The 12,635-nt window shown below is 52.9% G+C and overlaps 1 protein-coding gene across 2 annotated transcripts in view; it reads right to left on the bottom strand.

Annotated features, from left to right (window-relative positions):
- Positions 1-12,635, bottom strand: part of LOC142289848 (uncharacterized) — a 114,376-nt gene that overhangs the window by 54,282 nt on the left and 47,459 nt on the right. For both annotated transcript variants that reach the window (XM_075333790.1, XM_075333791.1), the window contains exon 3: positions 6,344-6,390. In XM_075333790.1, the coding sequence (XP_075189905.1) occupies positions 6,344-6,390 (47 nt within the window). The remainder of the gene's footprint in view (positions 1-6,343; positions 6,391-12,635) is intronic.

The following is a 12,635-nucleotide window of genomic DNA, read 5'->3' as shown; positions in this document are numbered from 1 at the left end:
AAGACCACCCATCTCGTAAGGAAAATGCTCCTATGCCTCTCTATTTTAGTAAGTGCTTAAAAAATTAATAAATCAATCATGTCCCCTAACACATCAGTTACAGTAATGATAAAGTGGCCAACCCATTTAAGAAAAGAAGGGAATTTTGTTACTTACCGTAAATTCCTTTTCTTCTAGCTCCTATTGGGAGACCCAGACGATTGGGTGTATAGCTACTGCCTCCGGAGGCCACACAAAGCATTACACTAAAAAGTGTAAGGCCCCTCCCCTTCTGGCTATACACCCCCAGTGGGATCACTGGCTCACCAGTTTTAGTGCAAAAGCAAGAAGGAGGAAAGCCAATAACTGGTTAAACAAATTCACTCCGAGTAACATCGGAGAACTGAAAAACCGTTCAACATGAACAACATGTGTACCCGAAAAAAACCAAAAATCCCGAAGGACAACAGGGCGGGTGCTGGGTCTCCCAATAGGAGCTAGAAGAAAAGGAATTTACGGTAAGTAACAAAATTCCCTTCTTCTTCGTCGCTCCATTGGGAGACCCAGACGATTGGGACGTCCAAAAGCTGTCCCTGGGTGGGTAAATTAATACCTCAAGTTAGAGCTGCAAAACAGCTCTCCCCTACGAGGAGGCAACCGCCGCCTGCAGGACTCCTCTACCTAGGCTGGCGTCTGCCGAAGCATAGGTATGCACCTGATAATGTTTGGTGAAAGTGTGCAGACTCGACCAGGTAGCTGCCTGGCACACCTGTTGAGCCGTAGCCTGGTGTCGTAATGCCCAGGACGCACCCACGGCTCTGGTAGAATGGGCCTTCAGCCCTGATGGAACCGGAAGCCCAGCAGAACGGTAGGCTTCAAGAATTGGTTCTTTGATCCATCGAGCCAGGGTGGCTTTGGAAGCCTGCGACCCTTTGCGCTTACCAGCGACAAGGACAAAGAGTGCATCGGAACGGCGCAGGGGCGCCGTGCGGGAAATGTAGATTCTGAGTGCTCTCACCAGATCTAACAAATGTAAATTCATCTCATACCGATGAACTGCATGAGGACAAAAAGAAGGCAAAGAGATATCCTGATTAAGATGAAAAGAGGATACCACCTTCGGGAGAAACTCCTGAATGGGGCGCAGCACTACCTTGTCCTGGTGGAAGACCAGGAAAGGAGCCTTGGATGACAGCGCTGCTAGCTCAGACACTCTCCGAAGAGATGTGATCGCTACTAGTAAAGCCACTTTCTGTGATAGTCTAGAAAGTGAAACCTCCCTCAGAGGCTCGAAGGGCGGCTTCTGGAGGGCAACTAGTACCCTGTTCAGATCCCATGGATCTAACGGCCGCTTGTACGGGGGTACAATATGACAAACCCCCTGCAGGAACGTGCGCACCTTAGGAAGCCGTGCTAGACGCTTTTGAAAAAAGACGGATAGCGCCGAGACTTGCCCTTTAAGGGAGCCGAGCGACAAACCTTTTTCTAACCCAGATTGCAGGAAAGAAAGAAAGGTAGGCAATGCCAAAGGCCAGGGAGACACTCCCTGAGCAGAGCACCAGGATAAGAATATCTTCCACGTTCTGTGGTAGATCTTAGCGGACGTGGGCTTCCTAGCCTGTCTCATGGTGGCAACGACCCCTTGGGATAATCCTGAAGACCCTAGGATCCAGGACTCAATGGCCACACAGTCAGGTTCAGGGCCGCAGAATTCCGATGGAAAAACGGCCCTTGGGACAGTAAGTCCGGTCGGTCTGGTAGTGCCGACGGTTGGCCGACCGTGAGATGCCACAGATCCGGATACCACGCCCTCCTTGGCCAGTCTGGGGCGACGAGTATGACGCGGCTGTAGTCGGATCTGATCTTGCGTAGCACTCTGGGCAAGAGTGCGAGAGGTGGAAACACATAAGGGAACCGGAACTGCGACCAATCTTGCACTAAGGCGTCTGCCGCCAGAGTTCTGTGATCGCGAGACCGTGCTATGAAGGTTGGGACCTTGTTGTTGTGCCTGGACGCCATTAGGACGACGTCCGGCCTTCCCCAGCGGCTACAGATTTCCTGAAACACGTCCGGGTGAAGGGACCATTCCCCTGCGTCCATGCCCTGGCGGCTGAGGAAGTCTGCTTCCCAGTTTTCTACGCCGGGGATGTGAACTGCGAATACGGTGGAGGCCGTGGCTTCCACCCACGTCAGAATCCGCCGGACTTCCTGGAAGGCTTGCCGACTGCGTGTCCTTCCTTGGTGATTGATGTATGTCACCGCTGTGGAGTTGTCCGACTGAATTCGGATCTGCTTTCCTTCCAGCCACTGCTGGAAGGCTAGTAGGGCAAGATACACTGCTCTGATTTCCAGAACATGGATCTGAAGGGTGGACTCCTGCTGAGTCCACGTACCCTGAGCCCTGTGGAGAAAAACTGCTCCCCACCCTGACAGACTCGCGTCTGTCGTGACTACCGCCCAAGACGGTGGTAGGAAGGATCTTCCCTGTGATAATGAGGTGGGAAGAAGCCACCATTGCAGAGAGTCCTTCCGAAAAGGATACTTTCCTGTTCAGGGATGTTGACTTCCCGTCCCATTGGCGGAGAATGTCCCAATAAGAGGACGCAGATGAAACTGCGCAAACGGAACCGCCTCCATTGCCGCCACCATCTTCCCGAGGAAGTGCATGAGGCGTCTTAAGGAGTGCGACTGACCTAGACGGAGAGTCTGCACCCCAGTCTGTAGTGACCGCTGCTTGTCCAGCGGAAGCTTCACTAGCGCTGACAGGGTATGAAAACTCCATGCCAAGCTACGTTAGTGATTGGGTCGGTGACAGGTTTGACTTTGAAAAGTCGATGATCCACCCGAACGTCTGGAGAGTCTCCAGCGCAACATTCAGGCTGAGTTGGCATGCCTCTTGAGAGGGTGCCTTGACAAGTAGATCGTCCAAGTAAGGGATCACAGAGTGTCCCTGTGAGTGCAAGACTGCTACCACTGCCGTCATGACCTTGGCGAACACCCGTGGGGCTGTCGCCAGCCCGAATGGCAGAGCTACGAACTGAAGATGGTCGTTTCCTATCACGAAATGTAGAAAAACATTGGTGCTCTGTAGCAATCGGCACGTGGAGATAAGCATCTTTGATGTCTATTGATGCTAGGAAATTTCCTTGAGACATTGAGGCAATGACGGAGCGGAAGGTATCATCCGGAACCGCCTGGCCTCCACGTGCTTGTTGAGCAGTTTTAGGTCCAGAACGGAACGGAAAGAGCCATCCTTGTTTGGCACCACAACCAGATTGGAGGAAAACCGTGTCTTGTTCCTGAAGAGGAACCGGGATAACCACTCCTTATGCCTGCAGAAGAGCATCGGCTCGGTGGGGAGGTGGGGACGTTCTGAAGAATCGAGTCGGAGGACGAGAACAGAACTCTGTCCTGTGCACACTGTCCCTCACCCACCGGTCTGTGACCTGTGGCAGCTAAATGTCGCCAAAGGCGAGCGAGTCTGCCATCAACCGCGGATGCGGAAAGATGAGAGAGCTGAGAGTCATGAGGAGACCGCCTTGGTAGCGGTTCCTCCGGCTGCCTTCCTTGGGCGTGATTGAGCCCGGCCGGCAGCTGAGCCCCTCTGAGGCTTTTCAGCCCTTTTGGACGAGGACAATTGGGACCTGCCCGAGCCTGGGAAGGACCGAAACCTCGACTGTCCTTCCAGGACAGCATTAATAGGGTAAGTCGCAATGCAGACATTGCGAGGTTACGGACGCCCCTGCGGCACAGATGTACCTGTGCTCAAGACCAGCTGCGCAAGAACAGCTGAAAAGCTTAGGGTGCCCATACGGCTGTGAATGCCGGAGCAACCGACACGCCGATAGCCTCATAGACAGATTTCAACCAGAGTCCATCTGTCTGTCAATGGCATCTGTAAGTGAAGTCCCATCTCCACTGCAACTATGGCTCTAGCCGCAAGCCTGGAGATTGGAGAATCCACCTTTGGACCCTGGGTCCAACGCCTGACCACGTCAGGGGGAAAGTGATAACGTGTATCCGTAATACGTTTGGAGAAAACGCTTATCTGGGAAGCGTGGTGTTCCTGGACTGCTTCTCTGAAGTCAGCGTGGCCAGAACAATACTCAATATACGTTTGAGCTACTGAAATGGGACTTCTCCTGCTGTGAAGCTGACTCCTCCGCTGGGGGAGCTGAGGGAGAAAGATCCAACATTCCATTGATGGACGCTATAGGATCATGCCTTATGGCGTCACCATCCGGTGTATCCGGAGTGAGAGCGGTGTCAGGATCAAAGTCCTGATGAGCTACGTCTGCCTCATCATACAGAGAGCCTCCTGGGACCCCCCCCGGAGCACCGATTTTATTCCAAGTGAGGGTGGCCAGGGAGCAATGATCCAGATTGCCCATGGCCTGTCCGGACTGCAAGTCTCTATCCCCTTGCAACTCCGTCCCTGTCCTTGGACAGGGTTGAGAGGTGGTTCTTTTGGCCACGTCAAGTAGAGACCCCGGCTGACCAAGTGCTACAGGGGAGCATTGCACCCAATGGGGAGCAGTGCCGTGGAACAGTATCACATGCAGCAAAAACAGCATCGAAAGCCTGTGTTGCTTATATGCTGCTGCCGACTTATAGAGCCAAGAATGGCGACCGTACAGTGCAATGTATATCATACAAGCATAAAGTACAAATGAACACTGCAGCACATGCAATACAAGCAGCATAGAAAGCCTGCTTTTCTGCTGCTGTAGACTAGCCATCTAGGGGAATATAGCCCAGAATAGCGACCATACAGTGCAATGTATAGCATACAGGCATAAGTACAAATGAACACTGCAACACCTGCAATACAAGCAGCATAGAAAAAAACCTGTGCCTCAGCACCCTTGCTTTTCTGCTGCTGTAGTCTAGCCATTCTATGGCGAATATAGCCAAGACTAGCGACCGTACAGTGCAGTGTATAGCATACAAGCATAAATACACATGAACACTTCAGTACGTGTAATACAAGCAGCATAGAAAGCCTGTGCCTTAGCACCCATGCTTTCCTGCTGCTGATGTGTCGCCATCTAAGAGGGCATATAGCCCAAAATAGCGACCTATGCAGTGTACTTAAAATACAAATAGACAAACTGCGGTATTTAGTGTCAGCACCCCAGGTGCCGCTTACCGCCCGCCTATAAGCGGGTGTGTGGTCGCCCTAGTCCTGTTGTTTGCCCAGAGTCCGTTCTCTCAGCTCGGGCTGCAGGAATGGCTGCCGGCGTCCTTCTCCAGCTCGTATGAGTAGGGGCGGGCCGTGGGCGTGCCCCAAGTCAGAGCGGGAAACCGGCGTCCCACAGTGTCTAGTGAGAGGGCTGGAGCATGTAAATAAGGCTCCAGCCCTCGGCGCTGCTGATTGTACAGCGTCTCTCCCCTACCCTGATTGACAGGGTGGGGGCGGGAACGAAGCTGAGCTAGGCCGCAAAAGCCGGGGACTGGATTTATAAGCGCCGCCGCCGTAAAAGCGCGGTCGGCGCTAAGTCCCCGGCGCACTACAAGTCCCAGCCGCGCCGCCGCTCCCGGAGCGTCCGGCGCGGTAGTTCCCAATAAATAAAGTCACTCAGCTAGGCTGCAGTGACTGTAACCCTTTACTGTCCCCGGCGCACTAGCACACCCAGCAAGTCTGGAGTGTGCTGTGCCTGTGTGTACGGGGACACAGAGTACCTGAATGGTGCAGGGCCATGTCCCTGAACGGCACTCCCGCTCCACATCCAGCAGGTTCAATGGGTCTGTGGATGGAGCCCGGCCTCAGGGCTTTGGGGCCGGTAAGATCCCACTTCCTCAGAGCCCCTCAGGGGGATGGGGAAGGAAAACAGCATGTGGGCTCCAGCCGCCGTACCAGCAATAGGTACCTCAACCTTACAAACCACCAGTGGGGTGAGAAGGGAGCATGCTGGGGGCCCTATATGGGCCCTCTTTTCTTCCATCCGATATAGTCAGCAGCTACTGCTGACTAAACAGTGGAGCTATGCGTGGATGTCTGACCTCCTTCGCACAAAGCCGAAAACTGGTGAGCCAGTGATCCCACTGGGGGTGTATAGCCAGAAGGAGAGGGGCCTTACACTTTTTAGTGTAATGCTTTGTGTGGCCTCCGGAGGCAGTAGCTATACACCCAATCGTCTGGGTCTCCCAATGGAGCGACGAAGAAAGGGTAGATTCCAATCCCAAGTTTTGGTGGCGAAGTTATAGTGCATAAGATATTCAGAAATAGAAGAGCACATATTGAGTTAAAATGTCTCAATGAAAACAGTTTTTATTGTCTTACTAATGAAAAATAATGTGTTAGCTGCATTTATGTGTGTGAAAGCTAAAACATTTTACAGTTATATGAATAAAGAACATGTACCACTTTTTTTGACTTCAATCTTTCACCTATCCATGACCGTCGTCGACCTGGAATAAAAATGATAAAAATTATACTTAGTACTTAATTCTGTATATGCACTGTTTTTGACATGACTACTTTAACGCCCTTAAGGACCCATGACGTGCTATACACATCATATGTCGTTTCCCAGCCATTGATGCGGGCTCGCAGGCCAAGCCCACATCTTTCCCTGCAGATGATGGCTGAATGATTCAGCCTTCAACTGCCTCCCTGCACACAGCTCTTAAGATGTTAAATCCAGCTGTCAATCTCTGAGAGCAGCATTTAACATGACACTGACAGAGGGTGCACTGTTCTGACCCCTCATCGTGTGCCCATGACGCCGATGTGTTGTCTTCTGTGACAACCCTTGTGTCACACACACACACACACACACACACACACACACACACACACACCAATATAGGACAAGTGATGAAACTATTGCAGGTTCAAAATTAAACACAGTACACTTTTTACCACATTAAAAGTAAAAAAAATGTACACATGTGGTATAACTGTGTTCGTATAAGTATGATGTATCAAAATATAAAATAAATTAATCTGATCAGTAAACGGTAAACAGTAACAAGAAAAAAAATGACAGAATTTCAGTTTTTTGACAACTACAACAGAAAAAAAATAAAAACTACAATAAGATCAAACATTCCATGGATATACTCGAAAATAATAAATTTAAAACATCAGCTCGGGGCACGAAAAATAAGCCTTCACAGAGCTCCATATGACAAAAATTGAACATGTTAAAGCTCTCAGAAAGTCATGACAAGCAAGATTTTTTTTTTTTCAAAATTTATATTTTTTCACCACTTAAACTGCAGAAATTCACTTTTGCCATTTTGCCACATTTGGATTTTTTTCCCCGCTTACCATTACATCATATGATAAAGAAGGGAATTTTGTTTACTTACCGTAAATTCCTTTTCTTCTAGCTCCTATTGGGAGACCCAGACAATTGGGTGTATAGCTTCTGCCTCCGGAGGCCACACAAAGTATTACACTTTAAAAAGTGTAACCCCTCCCCTCTGCCTATACACCCTCCCGTGGACCACGGGCTCCTCAGTTTTGGTGCAAAAGCAGGAAGGAGGAAACTTATAAATTGGTCTAGGGTAAATTCAATCCGAAGGATGTTCGGAGAACTGAAGACCATAACCCGAAAGAACAACCAGCCCAAAGGGCACAGGGGTGGGTGCTGGGTCTCCCAATAGGAGCTAGAAGAAAAGGAATTTACGGTAAGTAAACAAAATTCCCTTCTTCTTTGTCGCTCCATTGGGAGACCCAGACAATTGGGACGTCCAAGAGCAGTCCCTGGGTGGGTAAAAGAATACCTCAATAAGAAGAGCCGAAAACGGCCTTCTCTTACAGGTGGACAACCGCCGTCTGAAGGACTCGCCTACCTAGACTGGCGTCTGCCAAAGCATAGGTATGCACTTGATAGTGCTTCGTGAAAGTGTGCAGACTAGACCACATAGCTGCCTGACACACCTGCTGAACCGTTGCCCGGTGCCGCAATGCCCAGGACGCACCTACAGTTCTGGTAGAATGGCCTTTCAGCCCTGAAGGGAGCGGAAGGCACGAAGAACGGTAGGCCTCAAGAATCGGTTCCTTGATCCACCGAGCCAAGGTCGACTTGGAGGCCTGAGAGTCCATACGCTGGCCAGCGACAAGGACAAAAAGCGCATCTGAACGGCGCAGGGGCGCCGTGCGAGACACGTAGAGCCGGAGTGCTCTCACTAGATCCAAAGAGTGCAAAACCTTTTCACACTGGTGAATTGGATTAGGGCAACAGGAAGGCAAGGAGATATCCTGATTTAGATGAAAAGGAGATACCACCTTAGAGAGAAATTCTGGGACAGGACGAAGAACCACCTTATCCTGGTGGAAAACCAGGAAGGGAGCCTTGCATGGCAGCGCTGCAAGCTCAGACACTCTCTGAAGTGATGTGACTGCCACCAGGAAGGCCACCTTCTGCGAAAGACGGGAGAGAGAGACATCCCGCAGCAGCTCAAAAGGCGGCTTTTGAAGAGCCGTCAGGACTCTGCTAAGATCCCAGGGTTCCAACGGACGTTTGCAAGGTGGGACCATGTAGCAGACCCCCTGCAGGAACGTGCGGACCTGCGGAAGCCTGGCTAGACGCTTTTGAAAGAAAAACACGGAGAGCGTGGATACTTGGCCCTAGAGAGAGAGTCGAGGGACAAACCCTTGTCCATTCCAAATTGTAGGAATGAAAGGAATGTGGGTAAGGCAAACGGCCATGGAGGAAAGCCGTTATCAGCGCACCAGGATAGAAAGACTTGCCAAGACCTGTAATAGATCTTGGCGGACGTTGGCTTCCTGGCTTGTCTCGTGGTGGCAATGACATCCTGAGATAACCCTGAAGACTCTAGGAGTCAGGGACCAATGGCCACCTAGTCAAGTTGAGGGCCACAGAATTCAGATGGAAAAAACGGGCCTTGTGACAGCAAGTCTGGGCGGTCTGGAAGTGCCCACGGTTGACCCACCGTGAGATGCCACAGATCCGGATACCACGACCGTCTCGGCCAGTCTGGAGCGACGAGAATGGTGCGACGGCAGTCGGACCTGATCCTGCGTAGTACCCTGGGCAGCATCGCCAGAGGGGGAAACACATAAGGCAGTCGAAACTGCGACCAATCCTGGACTAAAGCGTCCGCTGCTAGAGGTCTGTGATCCTGAGACCGTGCCATGAAGGCCGGGACCTTGAGAGATCAACGTCCTGCGTTCCTCAGGGGCGATGGATCTCTCGAAGCACTTCTGGGTGCAGAGACCATTCCCCCGCGTCCATGCCCTGATGACTGAAAAAAACTGCTTCCCAGTTTTCTACGCCCGGGATGTGAACTGCAGAGATGGTGGAGCCTGTGGTTTCCACCCACTGCAGAATCCACCGGACTTCCTGGAAGGCTTGACGACTGCGAGTGCCGCCTTGGTTCGCGAATGGCACTGCCTCCATAGCTGCAACCATCTTCCCCAGGAAGTGCATGAGGCGCCTTAAGGGGTGTGACTGACTCCGAAGAAGTGATTGCACCCCCGCTTGCAGAGAAAGCTGTTTGTCCCTCGAGAGTCGCCAGAGCGACGGCAAGGCTTTGTTGACACGCCACCTGAGAAGGGGCCCAGAGGTGAAGAAACGAGCCGCAGGACGAGAACTGAACTCTATCCTGTAACCATGAGACAGACTGTCTCTCACCCATCGATCTTGAACTTGTGGCCACCAGGCGCCGCTAAAGCGGGAGAGCCTGCCACCGACCGGGGATGCGGCTAGGGTAGGCTGAGAGCCATGAGGAGGCCGTTTTGGAGGCAGTGCCCCTGCGGCCTTTTGGGGTCGTGACGTGGGCCGCCTCGCATATGAGTTCCTCTGGCCTTTCTCCGGCCTGTTGGACGAAGAAGAATGTGGCTTGGCGGAGGGACGAAAGGACCGAAACTTCGATTGGATTTTTCTTTGCTGAGGTCTCTTAGGTTTGGACTGGGGTAAGGAGGAGACCTTTCCCTTGGATACCTTAATAATATCATCCAATCGTTCGCCAAATAAACGGTCGCCAGAAAAAGGCAAACCAGTTAAGAACCTTTTTGAAGCCGAGTCTGGTTCCCATTCGCGCAGCCACATGGCCCTGCGAACTGCCACGGAGTTAGCATATGCTACAGCCGTGCGGCTAGTGGAGTCCAGGACGGCGTTCATGGCGCAGGACGAAAAGGCTGATGCCCGAGAGTCAAAGACGGGACATGCAGAGCAAAATTCCGTGTGACAGCATTAAACTCCTTCAGACAAGCCTAGATTGCTTGGAGAGCCCACACGGCTGCAAAGGCCGGGGCGAAAGACGTGCCCGTGGCCTCATAGATGGACTTCACCAAGAGCTCTATCTGTCTGTCAGCTGCATCCTTCAGGGATGAGCTATTTGCAACAGACACCACGGACCTAGCAGCCAATTTGGAGACTGGAGGATCCATCTTGGGAGAACGAGCCCAACTCTTAACGACTTCAGATGGAAAGGGGTAACGCGTGTCAGTGTGACGTTTAACCCAGCGCTTGTCCGGGACCGCTCCGGGTTTCTGGACAGCATCCCTGAAGTTAGAGTGATCAAAAAACGTATTGCGTGTACGTTTGGGGAACCGAAACTGGTGTTTCTCCTGCTGAGAAGCCGACTCCTCTACAGGAGGAGAGCGAACCAGCACCTGGATGATGGACGAGATAAGATCATTTACTAAGGCGTCCCCCTCAGGAGTATCAAGGTTAAGGGTGAAGTCAGGGCCAGAGCCCTGAGCTCCCCCGTCTGCCTCGTCTTCCTGAGAGTCCTCAAGCTGGGATCCCTAGCAGCGTGAGGAAGTCGGGGAAGAGTCCCAGCGAGACCGCTTAGCCGGTCTTGGACTGCGGTCCGGGCAGGAGTCCTCCGCCTGAGACCTAGGGCTCAACCTGGGAGCGCGCTGCGGCGCTAACCAAGCGGGGCCTGGATGAGACAAGCTAACAGGGCCAGGGCCTGTGAAAGGTCCGGTCTGGACTGCAATGTCTCAAGGAGCCTAGAAGACCATTTGATCATATGAAAACGACTGAGGGACAACACCGGTGACTCTGTCCCTGCAGCCTGCTCAGGGGGAGCAGGGGGGTCTACATGAGCCGAGGGGCCCACCAGTGCCCGAGGCTCCGGCTGAGCAAGCGAGGCAGGAGTCGAGCATTGCTCACAGTGAGGGTAGGTGTATCCCGCCGGTAACATAGCCCCACAAGAGGTACAGACCGCGAGAAAAACCTGTGCCTGTTGTCTCCTAGGAGAGTGACCACTGAAGGTTAAATGTGAACAAAAGGTATACAGTCTGTCCGAACCGAAATATATATAATATATACATATGTATCCGGCACCCTAGGGGGACCAGCACTGGGTGCTGTTTCACCCTGAGCTCCCCTGAGAAGCACCCACCGGCAGAATGCCAGAAAATGGCCGCCGGAGCTCTCAGGGGAGGAGCGGGGCCGAGGGCGGCGCCAGCAAAGAGCGGGAGTCTGGGTTCCCCACAGTGGTCAGTGAGGGGGGAGGAAGACATGCAGGATGTTCCAGCCCTCACATCCGACGTCATGTCGGTAATCCCGCCCTTAGCCCTGACAGGCAGGCCCGGGGGCGGGATTTTCGCGACTAGGCCGCGGTGAAGCCGGGGACTAAATTTGAGGTCGCACCCGACCAGCAGGCCCGGTCGGCGCGGAAGTCCACCTGCCTCCTCAGTTTTACAACTACCACGGCTTCCGGGAAGAAGGTGCGCTCCCTGTACAGTCCCCAATGGGGACACAGAGTACCTTTAAGTAGCAGGGCACGGTCCCTGGGGTTGAAGAGGCTCCGGTCCGGCAGGTTCCACCAGGGGCTGCGGATGGAGCACGGTCCCAGCAAATGGATGACCGCTCAGGTCCCACTTCTCCCAGCCGCATAAGGGGTGGTGAAGGAGACGGCCTGTGGCTCCAGCCTCCGTACCCGCAATGGGTACCATCTGGGGCCTCCACAGTGGCCAGTGAGGGGGGAGGAAGACATGCAAGATGCTCCAGCCGTCACATCCGACATCATGTCGGTAATCCCGCCCTTACCCCTGACAGGCAGGCCCCGGGGCAGGATTTTCGCGACTAGGCCGCGGTGAAGCCGGGGGCTAAAGTTGAGGCCGCGCCCGACAAGCAGGCCCGGTCGGCGCGGAAGTCCATCTGCCTCCTCAGTTATACGACTACCGCGGCTTCCGGGAAGAAGGTGCGCTCCCTGTACAGTCCCCAATGGGGACACAGAGTACCTTTAAGTAGCAGGGCCCGGTCCCTGGGGTTGAAAAGGCTCCGGTCCGGCAGGTTCCACCAGGGGCTGCGGATGGAGCACGGTCCCAGTAAATGGATGACCGTTCAAGATCCCACTTCTCCCAGAGCCGCATAAGGGATGGTGAAGGAGACGGCATGTGGCTCCAGCCTTTGTACCCGCAATGGGTACCTCAACCTTAACAACACCGCCGACTTAGTGGGGTGAGAAGGGAGCATGCCCCGTGGGGGTCCTCTTTTCTTCCAACCGACAACTAAGTTATGAGAATGCATGAGTGGATGTGTGCCTCCTTCCACACAAAGCATAAAACTGAGGAGCCCGTGGTCCACGGGAGGGTGTATAGGCAGAGGGGAGGGGTTACACTTTTTAAAGTGTAATACTTTGTGTGGCCTCCGGAGGCAGAAGATATACACCCAATTGTCTGGGTCTCCCAATGGAGTGACAAAGAAATGTATTGTGACATTCAG

Source organism: Anomaloglossus baeobatrachus, chromosome 2 (genome assembly GCF_048569485.1).
Source record: "Anomaloglossus baeobatrachus isolate aAnoBae1 chromosome 2, aAnoBae1.hap1, whole genome shotgun sequence".
Classification (NCBI taxonomy): Eukaryota; Metazoa; Chordata; class Amphibia; order Anura; family Aromobatidae; genus Anomaloglossus; species Anomaloglossus baeobatrachus.
The sequence above is the reverse complement of the archived record's forward strand: the minus strand, read 5'-3'. Positions and strand labels throughout refer to the sequence as shown.